The 20268-nt window shown below is 49.8% G+C and overlaps 1 protein-coding gene across 1 annotated transcript; it reads left to right on the top strand.

Annotated features, from left to right (window-relative positions):
• Positions 1-834: 834 nt before the first annotated feature.
• On the top strand, positions 835-18754 carry CHST12 (carbohydrate sulfotransferase 12). The gene is made up of 2 exons (XM_060260832.1): positions 835-936; positions 17082-18754. Exon 2 carries the CDS (start codon positions 17182-17184, stop codon positions 18427-18429), a length of 1248 nt encoding a protein of 415 aa, XP_060116815.1. The 5' UTR covers positions 835-936; positions 17082-17181; the 3' UTR covers positions 18430-18754.
• The last annotated feature ends 1514 nt before the right edge of the window (positions 18755-20268 follow it).

Raw genomic sequence — 20268 nt, 5'->3', positions numbered from 1 at the left:
CTGGGTTTGATTCCCCACTCCTCCACTTACAGCTCCACTGGAATGGCCTTGGGTGAGCCATAGCTCTTGCAGGAGTTGTCCTTGAAAGGGCAGCTGCTGTGAGAGCTCTCTCAGCCCCACTTACCTCAAAGGGTGTCTGTTGGGGAGGGGGGAAGATACAGGAGATTGTAATCCGCTCTGATTCAGCGAGAAGGGCGAAGTCTAAATCTGCAGTCTTCTTCTTCCAGCGTTCCCTCTAAACCGAGTCACTGTGAGCTAGCTCAGATGTTTGACTAGACCCTTGCTATTGATACTGTTATAAGACTTGATGTTTTAAGGTTTTAAATGTTTCGATTGTTTTAACTGTTCATATATGTAAACGTTAATTTAAATTTTGTTTTATTATCTGTTGTGAGCCGCCCTGCGCCATCTTTGTGGGAAGGGCGCGATACAAATCATAAAATAAATAAATACATGTTTCGCCTCCGGCTCACACATTTTTGTCTTCGCTCCGGAAGGACGGCCCCAGGGCACGCTAATTGATGCAGCAGCTCCCCACTTTAATGCCAGGAGCTCAGGAAGTAGAAATTTTTGCTCATAAGACTGCAGCTTAGAGGGAACGTCGCTCGCAACGCTGCGTCGCGCAGTGCGGACGGGAGCGCGGCAGCCCCTCTGCGCCTCCTCCGCCCCCCCAGCACATCTGGTCCACAGCCTCTCCCCGAGCACATCTGGCCCACGGGGGGCGTGCACGGCCGGCTCCCGGGGGCGCGCGTCTCCCCTCGGCACCCCTCCCCCGGCCGCGTGGCGCCTGCGCCCGCCGCGACCCCTGTCGGCAGGCCGGCCTTCTCGCGAGACGGGGCGGCGCCGGCAAGCAGCAGCCGGAGGAGGAGCCGCGGCCGGGGCTGGCCGGGGAAAGGAGGCGCCTTCGCGGCCGGCTGAGCATCCCCAGGGCTGGAGGTAAGGAGGGGAAGCCGGGCTGGGGCGCAGGGGACCCCCCTCTCCATGCCCGAGGGCGCAGCAAGGGACCCCCCTCTCCATGCGCCCCTGCCGTGCGTCACGCTGGCCGGGGAGCGCTGCTGCAGCTTCCCACGTGGATGCTGGGGGAGGAGGGGGGGAGGCTCGGCCGGCTTCCAGCCTCCCCAGCCGGGCGCCCCCCGGAGGGCCACCGCCGCGCCCGGGCAGGCGACGAGGCGCGCTGGACATTCCCCAGAGGGCGCCCGGCTTTGGAGCGAAGGACGCCGCCGCTGGGCGCCCGGGCAGTGTCCGGGGCGCGTGGATGGAGCGGGCGAAGCTCAGGGCTTGGGAGGGCTGGGCGGCAGAGGGCTGCAGCGGCCCACGCGTCGGAGGTGACAAAAGGGGGAGGGGTCTGTCGGGACCCTCCCCCCCAAGGCCTCGGAAGACCCATTGGTTTTGTACCGGGCCGGGGTTCAGACTGTGCCTCTGCGAGGTTCTTAGGCCAGGGATTGCTTCGGGGGCGCAGTGGCAGATCGGCGGACCGCGCGCTTCTGAAGCCCAGATATGCCGAGGGAAAGCTACACTGGATGTCTGCTGCCCCCAATGTTTTAAATGTTTTAAATGGTTCAATGCTTTAAATGGTTTAATGTTTAAATTTAAATGCCTTTATGTTTAAATCCTATTTATGTTAGATTTCTGTGTTGTGAGCCGCCCTGAGCCACTTGTTGGGAAGGGCGGGTTAGAAGTCATAAAATAAATAAATAAATAAATACCGAGCGTCCAGGGGTAAGGGACGTTGGCTCTCCAGATTTTTTTTTTTTTGCCTACAACTCCCATCAGCCCCAGCCACTGGCCATGCTGGCTGGGGCTGATGGGAGTTGTAGGCAAAAAAACATCTGGAGAGCCAGCGTTCCCTACCCTGCGCTCCTCCCAGCTTAGAGTGCTTGGAAGTGCAGGGACGGCTCCCTCGAACAAACAGGGGCGGTAGTCGGTGCCCCTTCGAAGCAGGTGTTGGAGAGAGGACGGCATCCCAGCTTGGGAGCTGGGGTTTGGGCCCCAGGGGTGTGGGCTTCTTTCTGGCCTGTGGGGATGGGAAAAGAAATTCCCTTTTTTATTAATTTTTTTTGGGGGGGGCATTTTGGAGCGGGTGGGAGTTGCTGGGGTCGCCGCTGAAAAACTGAAATCTAAAAGAGATGAAAACTTGGGAGCTGAAAACTTTTGCATCTTTCGCATCGCGGGGGACACACACTGAAGAACTGGAAATGAGGACAGGAGGGATTTCTGCATAGTGGGAAACTCTCAGAGGAAACACCCCAGCAGATGTGGTTTGGGTTCAGTCTTCTGAGACTGTTAAAGTTAGTGGCCTGAAATTGGTGGAATTGCTAGGACTGTTTCTTTGGTTGTGGCTTTGGAGGGGGAAAGGGGGATTCCCATTCTGCTAATGCGGTGTTTTATTTCGGAAATATTGTGAGAAAATATTGAGGTTGGATCCCATGGGTGCAGAATGATAGAACTGGAAGGTGCAGGATCAGCCTAGAGCAGGGTGGCTTTTTCACACACCCCATTGCCCTGTCAGCTGGCTTGGAGAAGGCAATTTCTCTCTTTCAATCACTTCTCCAAGCCAGCCTGTGGCTTGGGGAAGGCATATAAAGTTGCTTTCTTTCCACCTCGTGAACTCGTGGGCGCTCGATGAAACCGCTGAGCAAGCGGGTTAGAATGGATAAAAGGAAGTCCTTCACCCAAAGGGTGATTAACGCATGGAATTCACTGCCACAGGAGGCAGCGGCGGCTACAAGCATAGACAGCTTCAAGATGGGATTGGATCAACATACAGAACAGACGTCCATCAATGGCTGTTAGCCACAGCGTATTGTTGGAACTCTCTGTCTGGGGGCAGTGATGCTCTGTATTCTTGGTGCTTGGGAGGGGCAACAGTGTGTGGGGTTCTAGTGTCCTGGCCCCACTGATGGACCTCCTGATGACACCTGGTTTTTTTGGCCACTGTGTGACACAGAGTGTTGGACTGGATGGGCCATTGGCCTGATCCAACATGGCTTCTCTTGTGTTCTTATGTCTGGGACAGTGATGCTCTGTAGTCTTGGTGCTTGCGGGGGCAACAGTGGAAGTACTTCTAGTGTCTTGGCCCCACTGATGACACCTGGGGTTTTAGGCCACTGTGTGACACAGTGTTGGACTGGATAGGCACTTTGGCCTGATCCAACATGGCTTCTCTTATGTTCACCTCTCCTTCCTTTCTCCCTCTTCCATCTATTTGCCTTCCTGCCTGCTCTGAAACATCTGATGTTCACGTCTTGTGGCTCTCAGACATCTGATATTTGTTCTATGTGGCTCTTATATTGAGTTTGGCCACCCCTGGCCTAAAGTACCCCCTGAAGACTACCAGGGAGGGGGAGCACACGTCCTCCCTAGGCAGCCCCTTCCGTTGCTGAACTATTCTTACTGTAATAAAGATTTTCCTAAAACCCAGACAGAACCTTTCTGACTGTAATTTGAACCCAGTACCTGCGATGCGCATTAAAGGCCTCCAGGTGACCTTGCAAGTTAGACACTTGGTTCTTTTCATTTTTAGACATGCATGAGAAGCTTGTCAAGAATATTTGGAATATTAACTTTATGGATGGCACGAGACTGCGGTAGTTTATTTAATTCAAAGTCATCTGTATCTTAGTCTTCAAACCAGGGCGTTGCTTTGTAGCAGAATCTCTTTTGAATATTAGGCCACACACCCCTGATGTAGCCAATCCTCCAAAAGCTTACAGTAAACTTTTACTGTGCTAAGAGCCCTATAAGCTCTTGGAGGATTGGCTGCATAAGAGGGGTGCAGCCTAATATGCAAAAGAGTTCCTGCTACAAAAAAGCCCTGCTTCAAACACATAAAGCTGTTTTATACTGAATCAGACCTTTGGTCCACCAAGGTTAGTCTTGTCTACTCAGACTGGTAGTGGCTTTCCAGGGCCTCACGCAGAAGTCCTGAGGCTTTCCAGGGCCTCAGGCAGAGGTCTTCCGTATCACCTGTTATCTGCTCATTTTAGCTGGAGATGCCGGGGATTGAACCAGGAGCCTTCTGCGTGCCAGTCTTCATTGTACCTTTGTTGGCATTTACTGTTGGCCTTCAAAATAGGTTCTAGAACCATCTGCCGTGTCTGTGGGGCCGGAAACCATTTTAATTTGGCTGTTTCACCACTGACTTTGTTTCCACTGGATAGGTCTGGTGTAATATCCGGGTAACGTTTCTGAATAACAGCCGGATGTCTGCTTTACTGTGGCGTGAACAAATGCTAAGAAGCCATAACTGATTCCAGCTTCCTGCCATGCAGCCCCCCCACCTCCCCAAGAGAAAGACACATTTGGATGGCCATTCTCATTTTTCCGGAAAAATTGGTCTGTGGAGCTTCTGCTGTCTGGTTCACACCACTTCCTTGTATTCTTCAGAAAACCTGATGCAGCAGAACACGTCCTATTCCTCCCCCTCCCCTTCCCTCAGCCACTGAAACAAACAGCGTAATGGACCTGGGAGGTGTTAGGAAGTGCCATGCAGTTGCAGCCAACTTATGGCGACCTCCGTAGCATTTTCAGGACGAGAGTCGAGCAGGTGGTTTGCTATTGCCTGCCTCTGCGTAGCACCCTGGACTTCCTTGGTGGGCTCCCATCCAGGTCCTCACCAGCTGCTCCTGTTTAGCTTCTGAGGTCTAATGAGAACAAATTAGCCTGGGTTATCCAGGTCACACCAAGAGACAAACAGAGGTGGTTAATCGTTGCCTACCTCTGCGTAGGAGCCCCGTGGTGCAGAGGGGTAAAGCTGCAGTACTGCAGTCCGAGCTCTCGGCTCACGACCTGAGTTCGATCCCCGCGGAAGTTGGGTTCAGGTAGCCGGCTCAAGGTTGACTCAGCCTTCCATCCTTGATGATGATGATATTGGATTTATATCCTTCCCTCCACTCTGAATTTCAGAGTCTCAGAGCGACTCAGAATCTCCTTTATCTTTCTCCCCTACAACAGACACCCTGTGAGATGGGTGGGGCTGAGAGGGCTCTCACAGCAGCTGCCCTTTGAAGGACAGAGTCTCAGAGCGGCCTACAATCTCCTTTCCCTTCCTCCCCCACAACAGACACCCTGTGAGGTGGGTGGGGCTGAGAGGGCTCTCACAGCAGCTGCCCTTTCAAGGACAGAGTCTCAGAGCGGCCTACAATCTCCTTTCCCTTCCTCCCCCACCACAGACACCCTGTGAGGTGGGTGGGGCTGGAGAGGGCTCTCACAGCAGCTGCCCTTTCAAGGACAGAGTCTCAGAACGGCCTACAATCTCCTTTCCCTTCCTCCCCCACAACAGACACCCTGTGAGGTGGGTGGGGCTGAGAGGGCTCTCACAGCAGCTGCCCTTTCAAGGACAACCTCTGCCAGAGCTATGGCTGACCCAAGGCCATTCCAGCAGGTGCAAGTGGAGGAGTGGGGAATCAAGTCTGGCTCTCCCAGAGAAGAGTCCGTGCACTTCACCACTACACCAAACTGGCTCTCAAACTGGTCGGTCAGATGAGTCCCCAGCTTGCTGGGGGGGGGGGGAGTGTAGATGACTGGGGAAGGCAATGGCAAACCACCCCGTAAAAACGTCTGCCATGAAAATGTCATGATGCGACGTCATCCCAGAGTCGGAAACGACTGGTGCTTGCACAGGGGACCACCTTGACTTTTGGGTAGCATCCTAGGCTTCTTGGGTGGTCTACCATCCATGTACTAACCAGGGCTTAACCTGCTTAGCTTCCAAGATCCAAAGAGACTGAGCCAACCTGGGACATCCAAGTCAGGGGAAGAGTCGAACAGAGGATGCTTGCCATTGTCTATCTCTGCATAGTAACCCTGGATGTCCTTGGGGGTCTCCCATTCAAGAAGGTTGGACCAGAACCAATGGGTTGAAATTAAATCAAAAGAGTTTCCAGCTCAACATTAGGAAGAACGTCCTGACCCTTAGAGCGATTCCTCAGTGGAAGAGGCTTCCTCAGGAGGTGGTGGGCTCTCCTTCCTTGGAGGTTTTTAAACAGAGGCTAGATGGCCATCTGACAGCAATGAGGATCCTGTGAATTTAGGGGGAGGTGTTCGTGAGTTTCCTGCATTGTGCAAGGGGTTGGACTAGATGACCCTGGAGGTCCCTTCCAACTCTACGATTCTACTAACTAGGGCCGACCTTGCTTAGCTCCCAAGGTCCGATGAGACTGGGCTAGCCTGGGCTGTCTAGGTTAGGCCTGGGTCTCCTTCCTCTTCTCCCAGTCGAAACGCTCAACAGATCTGGGAGATGGGGAAACAAGCCCTCAGTTGCCTATGAGGAGGGAGGCGAAAGAAAGCACATTCCAGAATTCTGCTGTACTCCAAATGCAGAAGGTTCGGCTCGCAAAATTGGGTGCCAGCAGGTGGCTGTGGGCCGTTATCCTGAGGAAATGAAAAGAGGAAACTCGAGAAAGTTGCAGAGGCAACGCCCGGGAGCGACATCCAGAACGCCATGCTGATGTTTATCTGGCATTGTGTGAAGCATAAATCCTGTCGCTGGGTGCAGCTCTTGTCAGCCGCCCTGAGCCTGCTTCGGCGGGGAGGGCGGGATATAAATAAAATTTTACATTACATTACATTACAGAAGAGTAGGGCGGGATGACCAGTTTGGAAGGCTTGTTCGTATTCAGCTTTGGGGTAGGATCCAGGAACCTGCTTTTTTTTTAAACTGTTCCTTTCTGTTGCTTTCCACTTAGTGTAGTGGTTAAGTGTGCGGACTCTTATCTGGGAGAACGGGGTTTGATTCCCCACTCCTCCACTTACACCTGCTAGCATGGCCTTGGGTCAGCCATAGCTCTGGCAGAGGTTGTCCTTGAAAGGGCAGCTGCTGTGAGAGCCCTCTCCAGCCCCACCCACCTCACAGGGTGTCTGTTGTGCGGGAGGAAGGGAAAGGAGATTGTGGGCCGCTCTGAGACTCTGTCCTTGAAAGGGCAGCTGCTGTGAGAGCCCTCTCCAGCCCCACCCACCTCACAGGGTGTCTGTTGTGGGGGAAGAAGGTAAAGGAGATTGTGAGCCGCTCTGAGACTCTGTCCTTGAAAGGGCAGCTGCTGTGAGAGCCCTCTCAGCCCCACCCACCTCACAGGGTGTCCGTTGTGGGGGGGGGGGGGAGGGGAAGGTAAAGGAGACTATGAGCCGCTCTGAGACTCAGAGTGGAGGGTGGGATATAAATCCAATATCTTCTTACATTCATCCCTTAAGTTACGAGTGCTGCCCTTCCTTTCTCTGCACCCCCCCCCCCCAGCTTTCTTTTCTTGCCTAGCTACATTTCATTTTTACCCCACTTTTGTCCCCAGTTGGGGGAGACCTCAATTGGCTTACAACATTCTCCCCCTCCATTTAATTTTCACAACAACCCTGCAAGGTTGGTCAGGCTGAGTGAATGCGACTGGCCCGAGATCACCCAGCCAGCTTCAGAGGTGGTGGTGGGGATTCGAACCCGGATCCTATGCTGATCCCAGAGTAGGGACTTGAGGTCACCCAGCCAGCTTCATGGCAGAGTAGAAATTTGAAATCAGATCCTAGACTGATAACTCGATCCTGGAGGTTTCTTGCCATCCCCTGGGCATAGGAAACAAAGCATAACGCTGCCGTGATATTCAGCCTCCAAAAAATTAAACCAAGAGTCCAAAATTATAGAAAAGTATCAAATATAATTGTTTTACAGTCAGTGAAGGCTATCATTTTCAGTCCCTCCAAGGAATTATATATCAACAGGAATCCTATTCCTTCTTCTCAAGCAAACAAATGCCAGATAAAAGAAAATTGATGGTACAATATTATGCAGTCAGCGATCCATCAGGCAACAGGATTGTACTATTGTTCCTGTTTCGCGTTAGCTTCTTCAAGCTTCTCACAATTAACATTCACATACTGGGTAAGAACACCATAAATTTCAATCACAGTGTTGGAGTGTTATTCTGTGATTGTTGGAGTGCTATTCTGTGATTGAAATTTATGGCGTTCTTATCCGGTATGTGAGTGTTAATTGTGAGAAGCCTGAAGAAGCTAACGTGAAACAGGAACAATAGTACAACCCTGTTGCCTGATGGATCGCTGACTGCATCATATTGTACCATCAATTTTCTTGTATCTGGCATTTGTTTGCTTGAGAAGAAGGAATTGGATTCCTGTTGATATATCGTTTCTTGGAGGGATTGAAAGTGATTGCCTTCATCAACTGTAAAACAATTATATTTGATACTTTTCTATAATTTTGGACTCTTGGTTTAATTTTTTGGAGGTTGATTATCACGGCAGCTTTATGCTTTGTTTCCCCTGCCTTTCTTCACCATGATTCTCTAATTTGGTTACACATCCCCCGGGCATAGAGCAGGGATCACTGGGGGAGTAGAGGGAGGGGTAGCTGTGAAGGGGGTTGGGCTAGATGACCCTTGAGAATCCCTTCCAACACAGTGTTTCTAGCTGTGTAAAGACAGGCGGAGTTTCAAGCTTCCCAGGGACCAATCAGGATTGTGGTGTGGGGGGGAAGAGAGGGATTTGGTGTTCCCCTGGAATAAGTTTCCTGCCCCAAAGCAGCCCTCTTGGGGGAATTTATGTATTTCCCTTAGTGCAGGGATGGCCAAACTGTGGCTCAGGAGCCACATGTGGCACTTTCACACATATTGTGTGGCTCTCAAAGCTCCCGTTGCCCCGTCAGCCAGCTGGGAGAAGACATTTGTCTCTAAATCACTTCAAGCCAAGTCAGCTGGCAGCGTGGAGAAAGTTAAAGTTGCTTTCTCTCCCTCCCTCCCTTCCTTCCTGTAGGACCCGAAGCAATGCAGTCAGAGAAGTTCAGAGGTGGGACTAGCTGCCTAGGAAGGTGGTGAGCTCCCCTTCGTTGGCAGTCTTCAAAATGCGGCTGGATGATTATTTGTTGGAAATGCGGCTGGATGATCCTGCATGCAGCAGGGGGTTGGACTTGATGGTCTGTACGGCCCCTTCCAACACTAGGATTCTATGATTCCTTCCTTCCTTGTCTCAAACATCTGACGTTCATGTCTTGTGGCTCTCAAACATCCGATGTTTATTCTGTGTGGCTCTTACGTTAAGCAAGTTTGGCCACCCCTGCCTTATTGTATGTTACAAATATGGCCCCTTGGGAGAAGAAGAAGAAGATATTGGATTTATATCCCACCCGCCACTCCGAAGAGTCTCAGAGTGGCTCACAATCTCCTTTACCTTCCTCCCCCACAACAGACACCCTGTGAGGTGGGTGGGGCTGGAGAGGGCTCTCACAGCAGCTGCCCTTTCAAGGACAGAGTCTCAGAGCGGCCTACAATCTCCTTTACCTTCCTCCCCCACAACAGACACCCTATGAGGTGGGTGGGGCTGGAGAGGGCTCTCACAGCAGCTGCCCTTTCAAGGACAGAGTCTCAGAGCGGCCTACAATCTCCTTTCCCTTCCTCCCCCACAACAGACACCCTGTGAGGTGGGTGGAGCTGAGGGGGCTCTGCCAGAAGCTGCCCTTTCAAGGACAGAGTCTCTGAGCGGCTCACAATCTCCTTTACCTTCCCCCCCACCACAACAGACACCCTGTGAGGTGGGTGGGGCTGGAGAGGGCTCTCACAGCAGCTGCCCTTTCAAGGACAACTCCTACCAGAGATAAGGCTGACCCAAGGCCATTCCAGCAGGTGCAAGTGGAGGAGTGGAGAATCAAACCTGGCTCTCCCAGATAAGAGTCCGCACACTTAACCACTACACCAAACTGGCTCTCTAGCTGTTTTCGTCCCTGAATGTAGACCCGAAAAGGCCAAACCTGGAACACGGTGAGCCTGTTTGCAAACTCATTGTTATACCTGTACATTTGTCAACGGCAAATCTGACTTTCACGCCCGGTTGTAAAAAAAAAAACAAACAGCACCGTTTGTGACTGTGCAAGGTGTGAAACGACCAACAGCATGGTTTTATTGTGTTCTGTAAATAGCCTTTTCTCTTTCTGTCCCTTCAAAGTCCCCCCCCCCCCTTTGCAAGCCTGTTCCAAATCACTTTCCCTCTATGCGACTTTTTTCCCAGCAAGACGCCTCTGAGTCAGGGAACTGAGTCAGGGAGCGTTAGATTCTGGGCCCTGCGCAAATCCTGCCTAACCCTGGGGTCCCCAACATGGTGTCCAAGGTGCCTGCCAACACCTTTCCTGGCATGTGCCAAGGGTTGTCAAAAAGTAGGCAGATTCTAGTGGGGCTTTTGTCCAGCAAGACTTCTGACTGGCCGTTGGAGACTTGATTGGCTGTAAAGATTTCTAAAAGAAGAATAAGAAGACTGCAGATTTATACTCTGCCCTTCTCTCTGAATCAGAGCAGCTCACAATCTCCTATATCTTCTTCCCTCACAACAGACACCCTGTGAGGTGGGTGGGGCTGAGAGAGCTCTACCAGAAGCAGCCCTTTCAAGGACAACTCCTACGAGAGCTATGGCGGACCAAAGGCCATTCCAGCAGGTGCGAGTGGAGGAGTGGGGAATCCAACCCAGTTCTCCCAGATAAGAATCCGCACACTTAACCACTACACCAAACTGGCTCTCAAAGCATTGCTGCTGTGGCAGCCATTTTGTTACTGGCTCCACCTTCTGTGGCAGACATTTTGTGGCTGCATCCACCGGGTCGTGTCATGATTCCAGAGGTGTCTGCAGGCTCAAAAAGCTTGGGGACCCCTAGCGTTATCGGTTACATTTCTGATCACAGCAGCTAGACTAAGAATTCCATTTTCTCACACCATTTTTGTACCAAGTATTGCCTCAACTATCCTGTCTTTACTTACCTTAAGGACTAGGAGGTTTGTTTCATTTTTTTAAAACTGGAATTCTCTGGATTATGAATTTGGGAACCAGCGTCCATTTCTGTCTTCAGTGCACGTACGCTTCCTGTGTGACTGTGGATCCGTGGTTCACTCGTTGTGTTTCATCACTTTGATGCCCATGGCTGGTGAAGCATTCAGATGCTTGTTGTACTGTTGTCTGACACCTCCCCGCCCTCCCACTCCTTAGTAAGCTCGAGAGTCATGGAGTAAAAGGACAGGTCCTCTTGTGCATCAAAAACTGGCTAATTAATAGGAAGCAGAGAGTGAGTGTAAATGGGCAGTCTTCGCAGTGGAGGACGGTAAGCAGTGGGGTGCCGCAGGGCTCAGTACTGGGTCCCATGCTCTTTAACTTGTTCATTAATGTTCTGGAGTTGGGAGTGAGCAGTGAAGTGGCCAAGTTTGCAGATGACACTAAATTGTTCAGGGTGATGAGAACCAGAGAGGATTGTGAGGAACTCCAAAGGGATCTGTTGAGGCTGGGTGAGTGGGCATCAACGTGGCAGATGAGGTTCAATGTGGCCAAGGGCAAAGTAATGCACGTTGGGGCCAAAAATCCCAGCTACAAATAAAAGTTGATGGGGTGTGAACTGGCAGAGACTGACCAAGAGAGAGATCTTGGGGTCGTGGTAGATAACTCACTGAAAATGTCAAGACAATGTGCAATTGCAATAAAAAAGGCTGACGCCATGGTGGGAATTATTAGGAAGGGAATTGAAAACAAATCAGCCAGTATCATAATGCCCCTGTATAAATCGATGGTGCGGTCTCATTTGGAATACTGTGTACAATTCTGGTCACTGCACTTCAAAAAGGATATTATAGCATTGGAAAAAGTCCAGAAAAGGGCAACTAGAATGATTAAAGGCTTGGGACACTTTCCCTATGAAGAAAAGTTAAAACGCTTGGGGCTCTTTAGCTTGGAGAAACGTCGACTGCGGGGTGACATGATAGTTTACAAGATTATGCATGGGATGGAGAAAGTAGAGAAAGAAGTACTTTTCTCCCTTTCTCACAATACAAGAACTCGCGGGCATTCGATGAAATTGCTGAGCAGTCGGGTTAAAACGGATGAAAGGAAGTCCTTCTTCACCCAAAGGGTGATTAACATGTGGAATTCACTGCCACAGGAGGTGGTGACGGCTGCCAGCATAGCCAGCTTCAAGAGGGGGTTAGATAAAAATATGGCGCAGAGGTCCATCAGTGGCTATTAGCCACTGTGTGTGTGCGTGTATATAATATATAATTTTTTTGGCCACTGTGTGACACAGAGTGTTGGACTGGATGAGCCATTGGCCTGATCTAACATGGCTTCTCTTATGTTCTTATGTTCACTTTTGACTGGGAGAGGAGGAAGTAAGATGCTGGTAACAGTTAGAATGTAGAAAGAAAAGCTACACCTTCCCATCTCCCCTTGGGCTAGCTGACACATTGTGGCTGCTACACTGAAACGCCTGTAAAATTGCTCAGCTCAGGAGTTGATTCTTCCGTGTCTCATCTTGTGGACCGAGTTACCATGTTTGGAGAGGTAAATTTTGAAGCCATGAGGTGAACAGGACGATATGCATGGAAATTCGGAGGGGAAATGGAATATATCATATTTTCTCATTGGATTTACCATTTATTTTGTTGCATTTGTAACGTAAAACCATTTGTCTTACTACATCCACAGTGTAAAAAGGTCATGTTTGTAATGTGGCACAGAGTGCAGTCGGAGCTCTCTGCTCATAACCTGAGTTTGATCCCGGCAGAAGCTGGGTTCAGGTAGCCGGCTCGAAGTTGACTCAGCCTTCCATCCTTCTGAGGTCGGTCAAATGAGTACCCAGCTTGCTGGGGGGGGGGAAGTGTAGATGACTGGGGAAGGCAATGGCAAACCACCCCGTAAAAATGTCATGATGCGACGTCACCCCAGAGTCGGAAACGACTGGTGCTTCCACAGGGGACTACCTTGACCTTTTTATATAAAACTGCATTACTTAGTTAAGTGCAACTCCTGCACAGAGAGACACCCTTCTAAGCCGCAGTTGTCGTTTTGTTTAGGACTGCTGGTGTTAGGTTCCTGCATTTATAGGAGGCGCTCTGGCTCAGTGGCAGAGCCTCAGCCTGCCATGCAGAAGTTCCCCAGTTCAATCCCCGGCATCTCCAGTTAAAAGGACCAGGTTGGAGGGGAAGTTAAAGAACTCCTTCCTGAAACTCCCAGTCACTTGGAAGGGGGCTGTCATTTGCTCCTGGGGCTACGCCACTATTGGCCAGGTACCACACCATGCCCCTCTAGCAATGCCCCTTGACCAGCAGCTGTCTGGACCCAGGAGGTAGATACATAAAACTCGGACCTTTGTTCCATCACGGTCTGTTTCTTCTGCTCAGACTGGCAGTGGCTTTCCAGAAACTCTGGCAGAAGTCTTTCATATCACCTGTGTTTTGATCCTTTTACCTGGAGATGCTGGGGATGAAACCTGGGGCCTTCTGCATGCCGAGCAGTTGCTGTACCTGTCAAGCCCCTTGCCATGTTAATGCTTCATTCTATCACTGTTATATTCTGGAACACCTGCTATGCAACTGGAAAACGAAAGTATGTAGGCCCTCGGGCAGCTGCCTCCCAAGGTCATGACCATCTGTTAAGAGTGTTTTGCTAACGAATGTCATGGTGCGAGAACGTCGCGTGCCAGAAAGATAGGTGTGCATGTAACGGCTAACTGTTTCTATATATATCTGCTCACTTGCATCCCGCCTTAATTTCGTCACTGGCTTTGCCTGTGGTGCTATCCTGTCTTACAATAAACACTAATGGAGAGCCAGTTTGGTGTAGTGGTTAAGTGTGTGGACTCTTATCTGGGAGAACCGGGTTTGATTCCCCACTCCTCCACTTGCACCTGCTGGAATGGCCTTGGGTCAGCCAGAGCTCTGGCAGAGGTTGTCCTTGAAAGGGCAGCTGCTGTGAGAGTCCTCTCCAGCCCCACCTACCTCACAGGGTGTCTGTTGTGGGGGAGGAAGGGAAAGGAGATTGTGAGCCGCTCTGAGACTCTTTCCTTGAAAGGGCAGCTGCTGTGAGAGCCCTCTCCAGCCCCACCCACCTCACAGGGTGTCTGTTGTGGGGGAGGGAGGGAAAGGAGATTGTAGGCCGCTCTGAGACTCTGTCCTTGAAAGGGCAGCTGCTGTGAGAGCCCTCTCCAGCCCCACCCACCTCACAGGGTGTCTGTTGTGGGGGAGGAAGGGAAAGGAGATTGTAGGCCGCTCTGAGACTCTGTCCTTGAAAGGGCAGCTGCTGTGAGAGCCCTCTCCAGCCCCACCCACCTCACAGGGTGTCTGTTGTGGGGGAGGAAGGTAAAGGAGATTGTGAGCCGCTCTGAGACTCTTCGGAGTGGAGGGCGGGATATAAATCCAATATCTTCTTCTATCTTCTTCTAATGCCGCCCATCACAGGAGAGTTATTATTGAAGAGAGCCATAGACCTGACAGTACCACTGAGCCACAGACTCTCCTCATACCGTCCTTGGGGTATCAAAATGCTTTGGCCCACTATGAGTTTTGCTCGTTAGGCTACATTCCATGAAGGTTCTTCCTTAATGAGATGATCAACAGTGGTGGAGGTGTCAGAAGTTTTCCAAGTTGTCTCCTGTTTTGAAAACCACTGTTTTGGTTCAAAATACAGGAAAGTTCTACCAGATGACCTTATGACCATTCATGACCAAAACGGGCACATTCCTTTCTTGGCCCAGGAAGGGTACGGGTTGCTGGCAGACGTTTGTGTCTTCTGACAGAGCTGCTCTCCTGTTCTATTTGCTCTGGTTCCTCAACCTAGTACACACATGGATGAACATTGTGCTTGAGGCTGTTGTGGTGTTAAAAATATGGTGATGAGATATTTTGGATGAGCTTTGTTAAAAAAAACAGTAGCCGTAGGAAAACTCAGAGCTGGTCTAGGTTTATTTAACGGAAAGTGTTAGTTGCAGATTTTTAATGATGCCTTCCAAAATTCCCTTCGGAGCTCAGAAAGCATTGCTGAAGAGTGGCCAAACTTGCTTAATGTCAGAGCCGTGTAGAATAAATGTCAGATGTTTGAGAGCTGCAAGACATGAATGTCAGATGTTTGAGAGCCGCAAGACAGGAAGGAAGGAAGGATGGATAGATGGATGGCAGGCTAATAGAGCCTCAAGACATGAATGTTAGATATTTGAGAGCTGCAAGAGAGGAAGGAAGGATGGCAGGCTAATAGGAGGTAGAAGAGAGGGAGAGGTGGAAAGAAGGCAACTTTAACTTTAAATGTATTCTCCAAGCTGCCAGCTGGTTTGGCTTGGCAAAGTGATTTAAAGAGATAAATGGCTTCTCCAAGCCAGCCGCTGGGGTGATGGGGGCTTTGAAAGCTACACAATATGTGGAAAAGAGCCACATGTGGCACCCGAGCCACAGTTTGGCCACCCCCTGGCATTGCTACACCCTTGAACAGGGGCTCCTAACTGCCTTTGGGCACCCTGGGGCCCACCAAGTGCTTTCAGAAAGTGGGTGGGGCTTTTGCCCAGCATGATTAACCATTAGATATTTGATTGGCTGTGCAGATTTTTTTTTTTTTTTAAAAAGGACAAGGATCTTCACTGAGGTCAAGCTGCAGCAGCCATTTTGTGGCTGGCTCCGCCTCCTGGAGCAGCCATTTTGTGACTGCACCCACTACGCTGTGTCAAAATTCCAAAGATGCCTCCAAGCTCAAAAAGGTTGATTACTCCTTTTCTAGAAACATCTGATGCTAGCGCCTACAAATTTGAAATGTCAGAGTTGTTTTGGAATGTCAGGCGGCTTTCATAACTGTGGACATAGTTACTACCCATTCTGAGACAACGGGGATTATTCTGTCAACTGTGGTATGATAGCATCTTGTGTTGATTAATGCCATGTAGGAATGTGGGCTGTCCTTGAAGATAGGCCAGAAAGTTCAGTGCATACAGAACTCGACTGAGCAACTAGGGTAGCTGTAGGAATGGTGGTTTATACATTTTGAAGGACCTTCACCAGTTTGTTTCTGGACTTCCGCGCCAGTTTGACCACCCCTAGGCAAACCTGACAGAACAGTCCTCAGCTAGGTAAACAGTTGCTTACCTGGGAGACAGTTTGGTGTAGTGCTTAAGTGCACGGACTCTTATCTGAGGGAACCGAGTTTGATTCCTCCCTCCTCCACGTCCATCTGCTGATGTGACCTTGGGTCAAGCACAAATTCTCTCACAGCTTTTCTCTCAAGAGTAGTTTCTGTCAGAGCTCTTTCAGCCCCACCTCCCTCACAGGGTGTCTGTTGTGGGGAGGGGAAGGGAAGGGAAGGGAAAAGAGATTTGTAAGCTGCTCTGAGATTCCTTTGGGTAATGAAAGGCGGGGTATAAATCCAATCTCTTCTTCTCCTTCTAATTGTCCTGGGTGTTCCCCACTGTGGACAAGGCCCCAGCACAGGAGAAGTTGATCCATATAGCTACTTCTTCTCCTCCTTCTCCTCCTCTTCCTCCACAAAGCAGATATTTGGATCCTCAGATGGTGGTAGAAAGTGCTGTCAAGTTGCAGGCATGGGGTTTTCAAAGGCGAGAGATGTTCAGAATATAGCATAGCAACCCTGGGTTTCCTTGGTGGGCCCTCATCCAAATACTAACCAGGGCCAACCCTCTTAGCTTGCAAGACCTAATAAGATTGGGCTAGACCAGGGATGGCCAAACTTGCTTAATGCAGGAGTCACATAGAATAAATGTCAGATGTTTGGGAGCCGCAAGGAAAGAAGGAAGGGAGGGAAGGAAGGAAGGCAAGCAAATAGATAGGGAGAGGGAGGTAGAAAGAAAGCAACTTTAAATGCATTCTCCAAGCTAGCCAATGGGATGGTGGGGGCTTTGAGAGCCACACAATATGTGTGAAAGAGCACATGTGGCTTCCGTACCAGTTTGGGCCACCCCTGGGCTATTCAGCTCAGAATAGTCCTCAGGTAGGTAAACCATTTGTTTAATTTTTTGAGGGGTGGGGGGACATCCAGTCACAGCAATCTCATGACAACTCTGTAGGGTTTTCAAGGCAAAAGACAAACAAGAGATGGTTGCCTGCCTCCACGTCATGATGACTCTCGTGTTCCTTGGTGGTCTCCCATCCAAATACTTCACTTCTGAGTTCTGGCGGGATTGGGCTAGCCTGGGCCATCCAAGTGAGGGATTTGGTATTAGGTAGATTCATATGTTCACACTGGAGGTTCAGTACGCAGTGATAGTTTCCACACACAGTCTTCTGAATATTTCTGTGTGCGTAGGAAAGAGGAGTTTAATTTTGCTTTTGATATCTTTGCAGGATCCTCATCACCAGCAAAGCACTATGCCGGGTTTCAGATGTTTCCCCTTGAGCTGGAGGTGAGCTGAGCAGGAATCGACTTGTGAAACTTCTTGCCAGGATGACCAAAGCCCGGCTCTTCCGTCTTTCGGTGGTCGTGGGTTCTGTCTTCATGATCCTGCTGATAATCGTTTATTGGGATAACGTGGGAACAGCTCACTTCTACCTGCACACTTCCTTCTCTAGGCCTCATGGGGTGATTCCTACTGTTGTTAAGGATGATGGTCAAAGTCCTCTGTCAGATGTTGATGAGTTTTTGGAGAAACTCTTGACTTCTGAGCTGAGGTACCGTGGTGATCGGAAAACAGAGCAGCCGCCTTTGCCAGCGTCCAGTAGGCCCGTCGTCGGCAACTTGGAGGAGAACGTAAGAGGTTATGACTGGTCCACTCATGATGCCAGTACAATGCTGGACCAAGAGAAGATGCAGGCCGAGAGACGGAAGACTCTGAGGGAATTATGTGCCAATTCCAGCTTTGCCTTCCCAACCAAGGACCGTTCATTCGAAGACATCCCCAACTATGAGCTGAACCACCTGATTGTTGACGACCGCCACGGCATCATTTACTGCTACGTCCCCAAAGTGGCGTGTACCAACTGGAAGCGGGTGATGATTGTGCTGAGTGAAAGCCTGATGGACCAGGGTGTCCCCTACGCGGACCCCTTGGACATCCCTCGCGAGCACGTCCACAACACCAGCACTCACTTCACTTTCAACAAATTCTGGCGCCGCTACGGCAAGTTCTCCCGTCACCTCATGAAGATCAAACTGAAAAAATACACCAAGTTCCTCTTTGTCCGCGACCCCTTCGTCCGACTCATCTCGGCCTTCCGGAGCAAGTTCGAGCTGGAGAATGATGAGTTCTACCGCCGGTTCGCCGTCCCAATGCTAAAACTCTACTCCAACCACACCAATATCCCTACCTCGGTCAGTGAGGCCTTTGAAGCGGGCCTCCGAGTGTCCTTTTCGGATTTCATCCAGTACTTACTGGACCCTCGGACAGAAAAGCTCGCCCCTTTCAACGAGCACTGGAGGCAGGTCTACCGCCTCTGCCACCCGTGCCAAATAGAATATGACTTTATTGGCAAGCTGGAGACCTTGGATGAGGATGCGGCTCAACTGCTGCAGCTTCTCAAAGTGGACCAGCTCCTCCGCTTCCCTCCCAGCTACCGGAACAGGACAGCCAGTAGCTGGGAGGAAGACTGGTTTGCCAAAATCCCTGTGACGTGGAGGCAGCAGCTGTACAAGCTTTATGAAGCGGACTTTGTACTTTTCGGCTATCCCAAACCTGAACACTTGCTTAAAAACTGAATGAGCCAGAACTGGAGGAAAGAGAGCATTCAAAATACCAAAACACTCCATGTTTCAAAAGACAAAACCCTTTCTGCCAGTGTTAAACACACTCAAGTGTACTTTTCCTATCTTGCGCACCGTTATCCGGTTGCAAGATCCTCGGAATCCCCTATTGGACGAATGTTTTCCCTTTCCCTTAATCTGTTATTTTTCTTAAACATATCCTGTTGTCCTGCCGTCAGGTTACAACTTTCTCCATTCTGCCCGTTTTCTTTTTTTGAATGCCTTTTATTGATACTTTTTTAAAAGGAAAGAATTAATATATTAAAATATTTAATACAAAGTTGGTTGTGCAAAAGGGGGAGTAAAGATACACAACTTCTTGGGTTTTTTTCCCCCGGAACAGTTGTATGTCATCTATGTAGGGGAGTACTGTGGATGCTGTCATTTTGGAAAGTTATTGGTAGTGATGCGAAGGGGAAAGATTAGTAGATTACAAATGGGCCATTAGCAGTGGTCATAGATCACTCATGGGAATTATGGGTGTGGTGGAGTGCCAGATGGCAGCAGTTTTTCGGATTGCAGATGCTTTCCAGTTCTTTATATTGGTCAAAGGAACAAACATCATCCATCCCATTGACTAGTATGGAGTAGGGGAAAGAGCTGTCAACCGTAGCAGTGAGGTGTAGTGGTTAAAGTGTCAGACTGGAACTGGTGCGGCCCAGGTTTGAATCCTCACTCTGCCACCGAAGCTCGGTGGGAGAACTCAAGCCAGTTACACCCCTTCAGGCTAACCTACCTCACAGGGTCGTGAGGGTACAACAGTGGGAAGGCTTCTAGTGTCGTGACCCCACTGGTGGACCTCCTGATGACACTTGACTTTTTTGACTACAGTGTGACAAAAGAGTGTTGGACTGGAAGGGCCATTGGCCTGATCCAACATGGCTTCTCTTAGATTCTTAACGATGTTGTGAGCCCCCTTGGGTTGCTGCTGGGGTGAGTGATGTGGGAGATAATCAGGGCTTTTTTTGTAGGAGAAAGTCCAGCAGGAACTAATTTACATATTGGGCCAGCTCTGACCTTGCCATCACAATACTTTGTGCTTAAGACTCAGTTGCATCACTTTATCACAAAAAAGAGGCACAATTATATTAAAACTCGATGGAAAGAGCTATACCATGCTACTGCCTTAAAAAAATTTCTAATACGTTCTGGGCCGTAGTCTCGGGTGCATTCCAGGCCGATGACCCAACTATGTCTACCATTTCCTCTTATGTTTGGTTTCAGCACTTCTCAGTTCTGTTCCATCATGATCTAACTTGTGCTGAGCCATCTGATTTTCCTCCAGCCGATTTACCTGACTGGCCTCCTGTCCCTGCAGAGGAAATAAAAGAATGAATTACACAACTGAAATTAGGAAAGGCTCCTGGCCCGGATGCCATTTCCTCCGAAATCTTAAAATTAGACCCAGACTGGCGGGCGTCTCCCCTTGCATCTCTGTTTACAATTGTAGATCGAACTGGCATAATTCCCTTGGCATGGTTGAATGCCATAGTGGTCTCGCTATACAAAAAAGGGTGATCACATTAACCCTGCCAATTACAGGCCGATTAGCCTACTCTCCATCATTGGCAAGCTTTACTCCAAACATCTATTAGTCTAGCTCAATCTCTGGATGTTGCAGGAAAAAATTCTAGGCCCTGAACAGTTGGGCTTCTGCAAAGGGAAGACCACTTTAGAACACTGCATTACCCTATCCCATCTAGTCAACAAGTACACTGTGCATAATAACCAGAAATTATTGGTTGCTTTTTTAGATTTAAAAGGCGCATTTGATTCAGTTGACAGGGACCTTCT

Source organism: Heteronotia binoei, chromosome 20 (genome assembly GCF_032191835.1).
Source record: "Heteronotia binoei isolate CCM8104 ecotype False Entrance Well chromosome 20, APGP_CSIRO_Hbin_v1, whole genome shotgun sequence".
Classification (NCBI taxonomy): Eukaryota; Metazoa; Chordata; class Lepidosauria; order Squamata; family Gekkonidae; genus Heteronotia; species Heteronotia binoei.
This window is presented reverse-complemented; position numbering and strand designations above follow the sequence as displayed.

Excerpts from the sequence above, each read along its gene's own strand:
- CHST12 (XM_060260832.1), top strand. The coding sequence starts at position 17,182 with ATGACCAAAGCCCGGCTCTTCCGTCTTTCGGTGGTCGTGGGTTCTGTC.